This window comes from Anguilla anguilla, chromosome 7 (assembly GCF_013347855.1).
Source record: "Anguilla anguilla isolate fAngAng1 chromosome 7, fAngAng1.pri, whole genome shotgun sequence".
Taxonomy (NCBI): domain Eukaryota; kingdom Metazoa; phylum Chordata; class Actinopteri; order Anguilliformes; family Anguillidae; genus Anguilla; species Anguilla anguilla.
In genome coordinates, this window is record NC_049207.1 from 53627138 (window position 1) to 53643048 (window position 15911).

The 15911-nt window shown below is 45.6% G+C and overlaps 1 protein-coding gene across 13 annotated transcripts in view; it reads right to left on the bottom strand.

Annotated features, from left to right (window-relative positions):
• si:dkey-237h12.3 (teneurin-3) overlaps positions 1–15911 on the bottom strand; it is a 335156-nt gene that overhangs the window by 26761 nt on the left and 292484 nt on the right. For 7 of the 13 annotated variants that reach the window (XM_035425584.1, XM_035425591.1, XM_035425588.1 and 4 more), the window contains 7 exons: positions 15876–15896; positions 14733–14879; positions 12126–12339; positions 8185–8304; positions 6416–6677; positions 2842–3109; positions 1413–1556 (listed from right to left, as the gene is read on the bottom strand). In XM_035425584.1, the coding sequence (XP_035281475.1) occupies positions 1413–1556; positions 2842–3109; positions 6416–6677; positions 8185–8304; positions 12126–12339; positions 14733–14879; positions 15876–15896 (1176 nt within the window). The remainder of the gene's footprint in view (positions 1–1412; positions 1557–2841; positions 3110–6415; positions 6678–8184; positions 8305–12125; positions 12340–14732; positions 14880–15875; positions 15897–15911) is intronic. The other 6 variants (XM_035425590.1, XM_035425589.1, XM_035425587.1 and 3 more) reach the window with 2 other exon arrangements.

A 15911-nucleotide genomic window follows, 5' to 3' on the forward strand; every position in this document is an offset into this window, starting at 1 on the left:
ATTGAACAGTGAGCCATTCTTGTATACAGACACGGGACAGAAAGGCTACATAGCGATATGCGGCTATATAGCGAGCCATATACAGACACGGGGCAGAGAAGGACACTGGCAAAATGAGACAGCTGAGGGAAGTCTTCCTGGGCAGGGACTGGGGAACATAAAGGGTTCAAACGAAACAGGACGGTGAGAGTGGGGGGGGGGGGGGGTAGGGGTGGCTGGTTTCGGGGAATTCTGAACTGACCAGTTTTTGGTGAGTTTCGTGATTAAAGGGTTGCAAAATTCCCCAAGACAACTGCCGCTAAGCTGGAGAGGTGCGGGGGGCTTAGTGTCACTCAAAATCAGGCTGTCTGAAAAGCACAGGCGACCACCCCCCCCCCCTCTGTCCCCCCACCCCCTCCCCCCCCATAAGAGCGTAGCTGAGGAGGAGCTTCGTCCCACACAAGCGCACATGCAGCTATATGTTTATCAGCCTCCAGTTCCAGCTCCAGAGTCCAGAGTGTGTATTTACAAGGAAGACGACCGACCGCCTTAGTGGAAAAAAAAAAAAAAAAACCGAGGAATAAATGCTTTCAGGGATCATCCGTCTGGAGAGACTTCATCCCTGAAATACCGGCCAAATACCATCACATCCCCTAAAGAGCTGAGCTCTGTGATTCCTCCTCACACCAATCCTACAAGTCAGCACGCAGAGTTATTGCACCTGATTTATCCTGTCATTACTTTGAAAGATTGGGTCCTTCGCAAGCCCACCGCCATTATCTCCAAATGGGATGATGAACAATATTTCATCATCTTCATTAGAATATTTATTATCGCGTTTCGGGGGCGTCGGGGGGGGCGACCACCTGTCACCGTCAACCGTCCCCGTCCCCCTGTCCCCCCCCCGGCGCAGAACGAATTTCGCTGCCTCATCCGGCTCGTCATTACGACTAATCGCTTCGTTTATTCAATTAGACATGCGTCACTTTGAGAAGCCACTGCAGCCCTTAGTACAATTTAGAGCTCGGATCAACTCTCCCCCACAGCATTCTGACATTCGTTATTTTTCTCTCTCTTATTTTTTGGGGCTGTCTTAACCTTTTCGCAATATTTAAAGATAATGCCTCCTGGCTTGCTTTGGACGGACATCAAGGGCTGCTTGATCCTTTTTCATAGGATTTTCTCCACAGTCGCTCTCTCGCCAGACCGAATAACTTTGAAAAGGGAGACGAGATTGCCCTCGGATCTACGCGACCGCTTTTCAGCAAATCTGAAAACTTTTCCTTTTTTGATTCGACTAACAGCACAGAATAAAGACCGTCTGTCAAATCACGACCCTTCGTCCACTAAAGCATAGTGAAAATGAATGATCTGAAAAGGTAAAATTCATAATCTAACGCGATGTAGGGATAGTATTTGATTAATGCACTTGCCGTTCTGCACATCCAGTATGTGATGCTTGTCGAGTGTCCAGCCACCCATGTTGGATGCGTCCAGTTCATATCCCTGCAAAATGGCCGTCCTTTTCTCCCACAGAATCAGATCCAGGCAAGATTCATACTCGAACCCCACGGACACTGTAGTGATAATAAAACAAACATGAGAACAGAGTGCCAACATTTGATGCTGGCATAAAAACACAGCCTTTTAAATTTCTGACTTAATATTATTTTAAGCCTCTATAGTGATCTATAGTACCTCTCCGAGGAAAGTTTATGATAGCCAATCACATTATGATAGCAACATTAAAATCCTGGATAACCATGAACAAATTGAGTGAAAACGACAGAAAAGATGTGAAATCAGACACTACAGCCTTGGGGCACAAAGGAAGTGTTATACCTGGACATCACATAATATCTCCTATCTTAAAACAAAGAGATTCTGGGGCTGCTGGATAGCTCACTCAGTAAGAGCTCTGCCTGAGTACCACAGTATGGGATTGAATCAGACACATGTCAGTGCCGGCTGTGGCCAGCAGGGGCAGCGCAAGGGATTGCCCAAGGGGTATATGGGAGTGATTCAGTCAGCATGGATAGCCATATTCACTGCTTGAAGGACCCCTGTTGGCTGTCCTGGCATTTGTAGTTTGCTCTCTGAGCACATGCGTATGATTGGGTCTCCTCCGCCCCTGCTCTGCGTGTGCACGGCTTGTGGCTGCGGTGTGAATAGAAGCATCTGGTTGACGCCGCGTGTTTCGAAGGAGAACTGGGAGTTCGCTTCAATTCCCTGAGCCGGCAGCAGGGGGCATATGTGAGCATGCCTATACATAGTTCCATTTTGTGGATCAAAATTGAAAATAAATAAATACATAAAATAATGACATTCCAATTAAAAAAGAATGTGAATCTATTAAAGTGAGGACCTTATTTAACATTGACAAATTATATTTTATCTCACCATATGCTGTCGAAGTTTAAATAAAACATCTCAGTCAGTACGTTTCCGTTAAAAATGCCAAGTAGTTACAATATGGTGGAATAACAACAACTGCAAATATTTATTGTGAGATTAAAACACCTCTTCATCAGCAGAGGGACTATGACTAATACAAGTAGAAGCAACAGCAAAAAGTGAAATGACCTTCAGAATTTGTGTTTCTTCCAGTGGTTCTGTAGGTTAATTACACTTTCAAGACACAACAGTCAGCAAAAGAGCCCTGGCCTTCTATAAACACGGCAATGCAGCTTTTTTATTAACTTATTTTTTTACATAGCATGCAATTTCTAATTTCAAACGGCAGACACCACAGACCACTAAAAAAAAAAAATAAGAGCACACCTCTGTGGCGGTTTGAAACCTAAAATGTTTCCCATTTGTGACATCACATTTTCAAAAAAAGATAAGGGGTACGAGACTCACCCACTGCCTCCGAGAGGCCGTAGACCCGCTGGTTGTAGGCGTCGGTCTTGTCCCAGATGAAGGTGTAGGACAGGTTGGGCGAGGCGGGGAACCACTTCTGGAAGAGCCGTCCCACCACGGCCACCATCAGGTGCACCTTCATCAGGTTGAAGGGGACGTTGGCCTGGGTCATGGTCACCTTCAGGACGGGCTTGTAGCCCGACGCCCGGGAGCTCAGGTACACCAGGTTGAGGTCGCTCCCCGGTATGGCCGTCTCTTCCTGAAGGACCTTCGATTCAAAGCAGACCCCCACACACACCCCCCCCAGGCGTGAGCGTGCTGGAACCCCCAGTCTGAGAGCCTTTGAGTCCCGCCACTTCAAAGAGCACTGCCCGAAGAGGCATTAACATTTCCAAATCCGCCACTCGCCATCGGATATCTCCCTCAGCTGGGCCTCAGTGCCACTAGTGTGTGTGTGTGTGTGTGTGTGATTAAAAAAAAAACACTGTTTATTTTACATTCCCCCCTCTTACACTCATTATAAGTGGAGAAATAACCTAATATTTCCATTCTGCGCATGTATAAATATGTCAGACAGCACATAATACCATAATAGCCCGTTTGAACTCACTAAAGGGTTTATTTTCCCAATGCCAGGACCACTTCTGATGAATTCACACAAGGGGTCTCAGCCTCTCTTTGAAACGGGGGAAACAGACTTAAAACGATTTAAAACAACAAACAAAATTTAACACCCGAGATTTTCATTTCCCCTTCATACCGAAAAAAAAGATAGTCACGCTCCCCCCCTGAACAGACAATAATCCCCTTCATTCTGTGAAACATTTTAGAGCAATACAAAGCCAAAATGAGAACATTTTGACTGGAATAAAAAGGAGGGGACATGAGAGTGATACAAAGCCTTTAGTTTCCAAATGCATGAAATCATGTAGCATTGTTCCCGTGTCACATCTGGGATTAAAACATGAATAAATAAAATAAAACAGCCTGTAATATATGTTTAACTTAGAGAGCCACGCCAGACCCTCCTTCAAAGGATAAGGGAGGTCCTTAAAAAACGAATAGCAACAACAAAACGCTTCAAATTCACTGTGTGTGCCAGCAGCCATAATCAGTGTCTTTTTATTTGTAATTGCAGTTAATCAATTTTCCATTATAATCACAGTAGATAAAAAAAACCTATTGTGTCAAGCAATTTTATTTGCTATACAAGTGTTTTCCTTCTGGATCGACAAGATACAGGAATTATTCTACACACTGACCCTCCTCCCGATCACCAATTATACCTGCAGAGTTAATGGTAGGCTCTCCCCAGCTTTAAACAAATAGGCAGTAAAAGATCCCATTATTACCTGGGGTTTCATTGGTCTGCAGCGGGAGGGCCAATCATTACATTCAGGGAAATGGCATGATTTTATAAGTGAAATGGATGAGTATAATTAATATTTAACATGAGCATGTATAAGAATAAATGGGAGAGATTGAGCAGTCTCATCTCCAGTCTGGATAAAGCAGCATAGCAGCAATGTCGAGCAGTGGGAGAATTATGTAGACTTTTACAGCCAGCCTGCCAACTTAAACCAGAAAATATTGAAAACATGATGATAAGCAAGCCAAGTGCTATCAAAACCAGGCAATAAAACACTATCTCCACAGCCTATTCAGATCACACCAAACTAAACCCAGCTGATTGGGGGCTCATTACGAGGGTAGTGTTTACAAAATTACAAAAAAAAAATTAATAACAAAATAAAAAACAATGTGTTGCAGTGTTTCTAAACAATGGGCATAAATTTGATGACACTATGAATGATCCCTCTACTGTATGAACGATCCTATTCATCAATGATCCCTTGTGAAAATGAGTATACTTGAGCATACTAAGAGTATAATTATATAAACTTTAATTATACTTCAACTACTCTAAATTACGAAATAGTACATTTTAGTTATATTTTAGCATACTGTTTTTTTTTTTTACATGAGATCCTTCAAAAGAGCTACATAACACCTTCATAAGAAGTACACTGCCCCTTCATAAGCATTACATATCCATTCATAAACGCTTATTTTCAATAACTGCACATAGGCATATAGTGTGTCATTTGGTATGTCAGGGCAATGTCACTTACTGCCTCATTGGTCATATAGCACACCAAATGCCTATTTGCGCTTACTGACATGCAGTTTTTATTCATGTTTATGCAGTGCTCATCAAGGTGCTATGTAATGATTATGAAGGACTTACCAGATCATTACCAACCTTTTTTTTCCCCTCAACTAAGTGACTGCTGTATAAATATAATGAAAAGCCAAGGCCTTATCTTACAGCCTCTATTTTATGCAGTGCCGGTTCTAGTCTAAGGAAGGGCTATATTACATAAAACAGAGTAATGGAACCTCTATGGATAGCCAGTTTGTTAGGGTACATTAGCATTCACTGAAGATATATTTCCCCTGCCTGACAGCTCCTTCTAGTCAGTGGGCCCCCAAAAGAACAAAATGGGAGACACTTTGGAAGCATAGGGATGATTTTTTAAAAACTATTTCATGCTTGCCCGGCTTTCGTTTTTGTCCAGCAGACAGAGAGAAATGTAATTACCACTAATTCCAGAAAGTAATCATTTCCCCTCAGCCTCGGACTTGGCGGTTCTCACTCCGCTCCGCGACTCTTCGCGTTGTACTGACACGTTTATGAGACTTGGGATTTTTCCGGTTCGCCGAGTCCCAGAGCTCCGGTCCACAGTACCGCTGTGTGTGTGTTTTCCTGTTGTCTGGCTCGCCGCAGCGGCCGTTCCATCGGTCGTCCGCCGTCCTCACTACACGGGTAATTTGCGCCGCGTACGTCCCTCACGTTCACAAACGACTCGGAGACGCCTAATTGGAAGCTGCTGACGATCCCACGAGCCTCGCCGGCCTGAACATTCATTATTTTCACACATCTGTGCGACCGTGAAAGGCTCGTCTGTTTTTTGTCACCACAGGCATGCCGTCTAATTCACTTTGACCACTGAGACAGAGCAAACAGCTGAGTCCCACCAATATACAGTAAATGGACTGAATAAAAAGAGAGATTTTAACTAATGATGCCATCATATGCAGCACTTCCTTGTATTTAATTGTGATTCAGTATTTCTTTATGGTCCTTTAACACCTGTGACAAGCTCAACAGCGTCTCACATATTAAAGGGTGGTTCTTGCTTGCCTGCATCTCAGTTCTTGCTCACCTGTGTATCAGTTACGCATGTTTGGCTGTTGCTAACCTGTATCTCACTGCTTGCACGGCTGGTTCTTGCTCACCTGTGTCTTAGTTACACATGGTTAGTTCGATTGCTCACCTGTGTCTCAGTTCTTGCTCACCTGTATCTCAGTCCTTGCTCACCTGTGTCTCAGTTCTTGCTGACCTGTGTCTCAGTTCTTGCTCACCAGTGTCTCAGTCCTTGCTCACCTGTGTCTCAGTTCTTGCTCATCTGTGTCTCAGTTCTTGCTCAACTGCATCTCAGTTATTGATCGCCTGTATCTCAGTCACACACGGTTGGTTCTAGCTCACCTGCATCTCTCAGTTCTCGCTCACCTGCGTCTCAGGAATGATGGGGCTGTCCTCGGGGGAGGACCTGAAGAAGGTGGAGAGCGGGGAGGAGACGATGAGGGGGCTGGGCCTGACGAAGCCGCTCAGGTCGCAGCTGGGGATGTCGTTCTCCTCCTTCTTCATCACCAGGGTGTCCATCACGTAGAAGACGTTCCAGGGGATCCAGACGGTGCGGTACTGGGTGAGGAAGGGCGAGCGCTCGAAGCTCAGGGTCAGAGACGCCCCGCCGTTGGCCAGCACGTCGAACCTGGACCCCCCAAAAAAAAACACCACTCCGTTTTAACCCTCTGAGTGTCTCTCTTTACCTTCTCTCCGGCTCAGATTTCGCCCTTGTCTAGCGGCACGAGGACAGCCATTTCAGACAAAAATAAAAACGCACCAGAATTTCCCAGAAGGCCAGAGCCAGGATGATTCCTCCCCCCCCCCCCCCCCCCTAATTGAATTGTCAATTCTCTGCCCTTTCGGTCGCCCTGCAGCTGGTGTGGTGGGATATTACTGCAGAGAATCTGCTTTGTTCCCAAACACTTCTAGACTGGTGGCGGGGATAAAAAAAAAAAACGAAAGTAAAAACAGCATGGACCAATGGTACCAATGGTACAGCGTTTGCGCAGTTTCTGCAGCTGAAACCACAGACATTGATGTTAAGCGTCAGGGAAGGAATTCGTGATTTTGAAATGGAGAGCAGCCCTGTCCTATATTCTGTAAATGCAATACAATTTTCATGCCTTCTGTTAGAAAGTTCCAGGGTGGAACATCTGGAGAAATCATCTGATCTCAGACACCAAGCAGCAGCTATTTCAGCACATTGTACCTCATGAAGAAAGCATCTGCAGCCATTTAACCTCTTATGCTTCAACGTTCTTGTGTCTCCAGCACGGCGACACACCTATGCTGAACATATGTTTCACGTAAATATAACATTATTGCACCTCTCTCTCACGAGATGTGAAAATGAATCTGAGCAATATATATATTTATATATAAATACACACACACCCATAACTCCCTGAGCATTTCGCAGGAAGGGGTGATGTATCACATAATGAACTGGTCTTATATTCTTGTTAAAAAAAAGAATAAAAAAAAGAGGTCAAACGGTTCTGTGTAATACCACAGTGCTATTTTTACAACAACTGAAAGCTGCCAGATACCCTGATTGATTCTGTCCTTGCGGATCCAATGCATTTTAAACAGGCCTGTTTTTAAACGGCTTCTTCCACCGGCGCATTTGCATGAGATAATCTGGCCGGGGTCACTTTCCGCTCTGGCGCGTTTCGAAAACAGAACGAAATGAATTAAAGGTAAAGTCAACATAAGCCGCAACAATACTTTAATAGGTGCTGTAATTCGCTTGCGTGTGCTCACGGGCCTAATCTCAGCCCGCTCCGCGCACGCACAGCCAGCTTCATCTGAGATATCTGCAGGTGCGCCAAACACTTAAAGGTCAGGCCTCCACCAGACACGTTTACACAGCAGAGCATGTGTGTGTGTGTGTGTGTGTGTGTGTGTGTGCTTAGGTGTGTGTGTGTGTGTGTGTGCTTAGGTGTGTGTGTGTGTGTGTGTGCTTAGGTGTGTGTGTGTGTGTGTGTGTGCTTAGGTGTGTGTGTGTGTGTGTGTGCTTAGGTGTGTGTGTGTGTGTGCGCGCTTACGTGTGTGTGTGTGTGTGTGTGTGCTTAGGTGTGTGTGTGTGTGTGTGTGCTTAGGTGTGTGTGTGTGTGTGTGTGTGTGTGTGTGTGTGTGTGAGGGACACGTACATGCCGTCCTGCCGTGTGATGGTGAAGCCCTGGTCCGGGTAGTGCACGAAGGACACGTTGACCCCGATGAGAGGCGTCCCGTCCGCAGTCAGCACCTGACCCCTGATGATGGACACCAGGCTGGGAGGAGCAAACACACACAACATGGCCACCGTCAACATCTGCAGTCCCGCTAGACCACTGCCCTGCTGAGTTAACAATGAGCACACACACAAACACACACACACTCACACACACACACACCATTGTAATGCTCGACATCAGCGCAACAACACTCCCTGCCCCTTTTAACCTTGCATAAATCTTATTCTTTCAACGTCCTGGAAATTATTCTGCTTATAATCTGATGCAAATTGCCCCCTCGGAAAACACAAGGCATCAATATTCTAACAATGAATACGCGTTTTTTTTCCCTCTCAACAATAAAACCTCTGTTGTCTTTCAGGTTACAGCTTGCCGGAAACCTTGCATTTCAAATTAACGTTCAGGTCATTAGTAAAATTTACAGGGAGAGGGAGCAGAGGCCTTGTGTGTGTGGGGGGGGGGGGGGGGGGGGGAGGGCGACGGGCGCCTCCTAACTACCTGAGCACACCTGTAATCAACTCCGGTGTGCCACGGCATCGCTGCCGCCACATTCGGCTGTCATCGCTCAGAGGGCTGCGGGACACTCGCCCTTATTTACCGCTTTATTTGCAGGTCATTACAGCTCCTGCATGCCCCTGTTTCCCCAGGCTGATGACAAGCACTGTACAACGCACCCGCATCTGTTATGTTCACCTCCGGAAATCAAGTCCACTTAAAAGCGTCGCAACTTCACTCTATCCACTGGCCCCATCAATCTCCGTCCTGGAGTCTACCTGGCCCAACACAACCTCCAAGTAAACGTTACATAAATCTACCCGTATAAACTAAATGCGTTAATAATTTATGCCGCTGTTTTTTTAACACCGTGAAACAATAGGTGTCACCAGACCTGGGTCAAATACGTATTTGTTTTGCATTCAAATACTTTTCTGTGCTCTGTTGATCTTGCCTGGTGTAATTGGGCCTGCCAATAAGACCAGAAGGCGGGGCTTGCACTTTCGGAGAGTATTTCATTGGTTCCAATACACCAGACAAGATCAGTAAAGCGTAGAAAAGTATGTGAATCCAAAGAAAATACGTATTTGACCCAGGTCTGGGCGTCACTACCACGGTCTCTTTCCCTGCTTGCGCATTTCAGAGTGCTGTGTAATTGAGGGAAATGTATGCCCACTGAATGCGATGAAAAGGAAGTGATCTATATGCGATAAAAAAGGGTAAATGTTTTCACAGCTTGTCATTGCTGTAGTCATAAAACTCAACAGTATGTGAACGCTACTCTTTTGTTTTTTTGGCAAAAGTCTGTGGTTGACACTGGTTTTGCAACATTTAAACATTTTTTTATTTATTTATTTTTTTAAATGACCATGCACTGCAAAAGCTGTCTACACCAACCGTCCACCCCACAGGCTGACCGCATTCCCAGGCAAAAATACAGAAGGCGCTTAGAATATCCCGTCCTTCATGAACTGGGGGGAGAAAAAGAAAGTGACTTTACCCAAAATGCAGCAACACCAGCTGCTTTCATTTAGGACTCCTCCATGCATGCGTGTAAGAGCAGTATTCCGATCATAAATTTGGCGCTCGGAGCGGGCGAGACGGTGGCCCCCGGACCCTGGGCTAATTTGACGCGTAACGATCCGTAGGCGGGAAATCTCAGACGTTTAAGACATCATTAGCTCTCATTACGCTCCCTCTCCCGACCAATAAGCCCACCTGAACTCTCCACAAAACCAGACGCGCAAAAAAAAAAGAAAAAAAGAAAAAACGCCAATTCTGGCTTCCTGAAAAAATCTGCTTTTAACACGGCGGTGGCGGCATACCTCATTAGGTAAGACTCCGCTACCAGTGATTTGCAGTCTGTTCGTCTATTACGGACAGAACTGGGCTACATCGCAGAGGATGACCCGTAAAGAACTGGTTTGATCGTTTCTGATTGGACTAGAAGCTAGAAGACTATACGAGCGCAATTTGCAATCATGTAATTATGGTTATTTGATTAAAGCAAAATACATCAAACACAAAAATGGATCATCTTCGTCGGTTTGATTGTATTCTGCCTCAGCTCTATAAGAGGGAGTACCGTATGTTCCCTGTTTGATTGCAGGAATGGCAACAGAAGAAATTATGTAAAATTGTTCCATTATAGTACAGTGCATAAACACAGCTTGCGTACGTACAATAGAGGAACACAGAGATGAACACAACAAGCTTGCAGGAACTCCGTGCCGTGTCGACAGCAAACAAGTTACAATAGCTAACGGCCATATCCATATTCAAGAGAGCGCTGTCGTTAGAATTAATGCATTATTTATTTTAGATTTGTGTGAAAACTTTTGATAAGGAATATTCCGGATCGTTCCACACATCGGAGAAGCGTGTTCTCAAAGTCCCCACATTTGCTTTCATTTTTCCCTCCACCGACTGCCAAGCGAAACCTCTTGCATATGTTCATTATCAAATACAGATGCGCCGCGGTTATGACAAAAATACATTTCTAAATTAAATCACGACTGGAAACAAGCTTTTGAAGCGAGGCACTTAGACCGTAAGTGCACCCTACTGGATCATGCTTTTTTTTTGCATCTGAGTTTACAAAAATACTGTCAGAAACATAATCTTTTCAATTCATTTTAATGTGACTGAGCAGCAGCCTATATATTTTTATGGACAAGGGCATAAACCTGCTCTCTCCTTTTCAACAGGCACTGTTCAGCATGACCACAGCTTGGACATCAAGAAGACAACACAATACATTCAACAGGTCGGCACAATCAGAACTTTAGGAAGGCTTCTTTCTACAAGCCTCATAATAAGAGTGCACTGGCTGATTTTTTTATTGACATCTTTTCATTGACAACAACGATAACAATACAAAATGCAGCTCAACGGCCAATCACGTTTGAAGATCAATTAAAAATCTCACAGTTTCTAAACTAGTCGTCCATCCATCATTGAGTAGCAAACACAAACTCCAGCCACCCAGTTATCAGCAAGGCATTACGGGCCTTAATAGACAACACCAGCAGGGCAAATAATGTAAATATTTTAATTTCAAGGCTGTCTTTTTACAACCAATAAGTAGAGTAAACGTGTATTTCTGAGGTAAACCTGAAGGATGCCTGAACCTCTTAAAAAAATGAGGACCCATAATCATTTATGGGTGCTGTACTGTACACGCAAATACGGTCAGTTTACAAGATTATTCAGAATGACCTCTGCATAAAGACTTCAACGCTGTGCAAATAGTTTTTCCAGCTTTGTCAAAAAAAAAATAGCGGTATCATCTCTAATTGGATTGAAGGCGGGATATGATCAGGGTTTCTGCACAGATCTTTTCATTGCATAGAATCTCCCCACGGAAAGCGCGCTGTAATTACACAACACAGGGTTTAGTTTAATCCTTTCTACTGTCCTCAACATGAATACTTATTAAAATGATGTGCGCAGCCAATAAATCTCATCACAGTGGACGGCCATATGTGGCAACACAGACCGCAATCGAGAGGTCGGGTAAACGTGGCCTTGGGTCGAATCAGCTGAATTGTGCACATGTGCAAAATAGTGACATTCTGAGAATAAACAGAAGAGGCCATGCAAAGAGTAGTTAAATGTGTAGAATTTGGATTTAGGGGAGCAAATATGATGCAGTTAATTACAATTTTCAAGTATGAATGAAATAGTGCCACATTTAATTCATATCTATTTCAAACAGGGTTTAACAACTGGTCCTGCTATGTAGACCTACTGTGATGGACTAAGTGGGATCAGACAGACAGACAGATCTGGACAGACGGAAACATCTCTCACTCTCCTCTCACGCCTGGGTGTTCCCAGATTTAAACGAGGTGCTTCCTCACCTCCTGTTGAAGGGATTGTCCCCAGACACGACGTGGCTGCTGTCCCTCCCCGCCAGGAAGCTGATGCGGTCGTAGAAGGACTTGGCGGGAGGGGGCGGCTGCTGGCTGCTCTGCCCGATGACATCACTGGGGTCAGGTGACCCGCTGCAGAAGGGCTGGTTCTGGCAGGAGCTCTGCAGGCAGCAGTCGGGGTCCATGCAGTCGACCAGACCGTCTGCGAGCACACGGAGACATGCGCTCCCGTCAGCACGTACCCACCGATGAGGCACGCCTCCACCCCAAGAAACACCCCGAAACAAATGCACCGCAACAAATGCCCCACCCTCCTCAAATGTGCAACAAGCCTGTCCTTCCATGGATAACGTGCTTTTGACCAAGACGAGCTTTTGATAGGGCAAATCACGGCAAATGCACTGCCCTCCTCAAATCTGCAAGAAGCAGAAATATAAAAATATAATGTGCTTTTGACAAAGCCGAGCATTCGATATGGCAAATTGTGTTTGCTTGGAAAAAAAATAAAAAAATAAAATAATATATCAAATATGAAAATTGGATTTGCATGTTCATAACACCTTTGATTAAGTTTGCCACATTAAAGGTGGCGTACGACTCTGGCTGCGCTTAATTTAGACACATTTCACCACGCCGCTGCTTTTATCTGTGTCATTAAGAGTGCCTCAACCGAACGTGCCTTCCGCAGGTCGAGGTGTCAGCTCACATGATTACTCAACCCCATTTCCTCCAAGCCCAAAGCCCCATTTTTAATTTTTTTCCCCCCGCAGTGACAAACTGCTGCAGACTAACAGCGGCACCAGGAAGCAGCGCAATGCCACCACATATACATCACTGTCCTGGCACAAGCAGAGAGGAAGGCCCAGACCGCCCTCCCCCTGGCACACAGAAAGTTTGCAGAGAGATTAGTTCTCCCACAGGTGGAAAGTAGGAACTTGCATAAAACGCAGTCGTTCGTCTTTGCTAGTTTATAAAAAGCAAAGCCGTACATCTGGCACGCACGTCTGGGGGGGGGGGTCATAAAACGGTGTGTCTGATTGACACCCCCCCCGAACTAATCAGCAGGAAATGCATTTTTACAAGCCCCACCGCCAACATCAATCACGGCTCGCATCTCATTTTCTCTCGCTGAGCAGAGACAGACACAGTCTTATTTTTTCCTCGGGAGTTTTCCTCGGCAAGTGAGGCATTGTTGCGAAATTGCTTCCTCATAACCAGAGCGGGGTAATGCTTCTTCCCCCTGCTCTCCCCCCCCGTGTCGCGTTGTTTGTTTGTTTGTTTGCGCTTCTGCTTCTGCGGTCGGGAGTCATTTTGGGACGGCGGCTCTGGCTGTCCAAACAGAAGCGAGAGGCGGGCGGGCTTTCGCGGAACAGAAGGGGACGTTTCTAATCGGCTCCTTCCTTCCCCGGCTTTCGATGTTAATTATGCGCAGACGAAAGAACGCCCATTCAGAGACGGGAACGTGCTGCGCGGTGGCGGCTTCTCCTCACGAAAGGAAGACAAAAAAAAAGAAAAGAGAAAAAGACAAAAGCGTCGACTTCATTTTTTTTATTTCCAGGGGAACAATTCAGAATTCCCGGGAAATGTTCCTGAAGAAATCGCTTCTGAAGCAGAGCGTCCCATGTTCAGAGTCATTTCTTCTGCAGTAAGAAACACAGAAACACCCACCCCCCCCTCCTTCCCCGCCCCCCTGCAATATCCATCACATAAAAAGAGCATGTTTCCGCTCCAAGATATCTAAGCAATGTGATAAGGAGAGAGTGATGTGGAAAAGGCGGGAGGGAGAATAAAGGCTATTATTTTTGCACAGCAGAGTGAGTGAGTTCAGGTTCTACCTGCAGGCATGGCTGCACTCTTAGTCATTCATTATAACGGTTCCCCACCCCCCCCCACCCCACAAGCACACCTCCAGATTAAAGGCCAAGAGCCGAATAACTCCGCCCCCGTCAGAGTCGGCGGCGGGGGGGTGACCTCAGAAAAAGGGCACGGCAAAAAGTTTGTTTACGCCAGGGTATCAGGAAAACTCTTCCTGAAGTATTCAGAAGAATATTTTACTGACAGGCATGTAATTCAAACGGTTGGATTAGCTACTGAATTCAACTGTAATCGATAAATATAAATGCAACACAAGGACTGATGTATATTTCTTCTTAGAGCATTCTGAATATGCAGAAAAAAGCAAAGACTTGTTAAATAAATTTGCAAATGTCAGTTAGCAGATGGTTAAGTTTGGATCGATCTCCAGTAAAGATGTTGTTGTTTTTGAGAGTGTCAGGGAGCATCTGGTTCCCTTTCAGCGGGAAGTTCCCATCGAGAACAATGTTGTGCCTGGGCGTTTGCAGTGGGCTGAGGTTCTGACTCAAACTGATCCTCGACTCGACCCCAATCACCTCCCCCCCCCACCCCCACCCCCCCTGCCCCCGTTGCCAGGCACAAGTGGGACTGCATGCAATTTGCCTGGCTGATTGCAGCCGCGGTGTTTTTTGTTTACCAATCAGCACAAATCAAACAAACAGGAAATGAGCCTCCGTGCTTCCTCCCTAATCCTCCGATCCTCCGATCGCCAACGCGTTTCCCGCGCGCGACCGTCCTCACCTCCCTCGTTGTCCTTGCTGTCCGAGCAGAGGGTCTCCATGGCGACGTCGCACCCCGCCCCTCTCCAGCCTGACTGGCAGACGCAGTGCCAGCCGTTCTGGTCCAGGGTGCACCGCCCGTTGCTGTTGCACAGACCGGGGCACCCCTCTGTCAAAGACGATTACATCAGTTAAAACAGGCAGAGGCAAACCCAGAGAGTCAGCACGGCGGGGGAGAAAAGGAACACCCTTCTCATTCAGAGCAAAACAGAAAAAGACAGAAAATAGAAAAAATAACAACATTTGGTGAACATATACTGACAGTGAAGTTCAGACAGGCCTTGAGAAATGCAAGGATGCTGTATTTTCACATGAATGTAACATTCACGGTTTTTCACAAACACCTTTCATTGTGTTTCCTTGTATTTCAACAGTTTTCTCTATAAAAAATAGCATGTTTTTCAATCCACTGAGATTGGCTAGACAAAAAAAAAAGATAAATAAATAAAATATCAGCTCAGCAATAGTACCTTTTCTGAAGATTATTCCACATTTTATTTAGTTTTCGTGGTTTACGTTCTCAGCAGACTGGTCTTTGTGTCGTACCAAACGGCCTATAGTTGCCTAACGCCTTTCATGTTTGCATTAAATCCAATACAGAGCTGAAAATAACAAGATAGGAGTTTTCTCTCTGGTCTTCCACCAGCAACACGGCATCCATGTGAAGTTACAGCACATTCAAAAAAATCAAAGCACAAAGTATAGTGTGGGTCGATTCTGCCGTCTCCACAGCTATACTTTATGCTGAATTTACATTCCTTTTTTCACGGAATAAGCAAAGCCCAGGAAGTAGCTAAAGCAGCTTTAGCATCTATTCTATAACACACATTGAGACTCAGGCCGCAGATGCATGGGACAGGACCGACAGGATTATCCAACAGAACGCGTTAGCCGCCGCCGCCGCCGCCACTGCGCGCGGTTGGGCTAGTTAGGGACGGACAGGAATGAGATACCAGGAAGGACCACAATAAGACAGACTGATAGACTGAACAGAGACACGTTCACGCCGTGCTTCAAGACAAGAGGAGCGGAGAGAGAGAGAGAGAGAGAGAGAGCGAGAGCGATTGTTTACGACAATCTCCCTGGGGCTTTTGGGTTCCATTACCTTTAAATCCTATCTTGTCTGCTATTACGGGCGAGG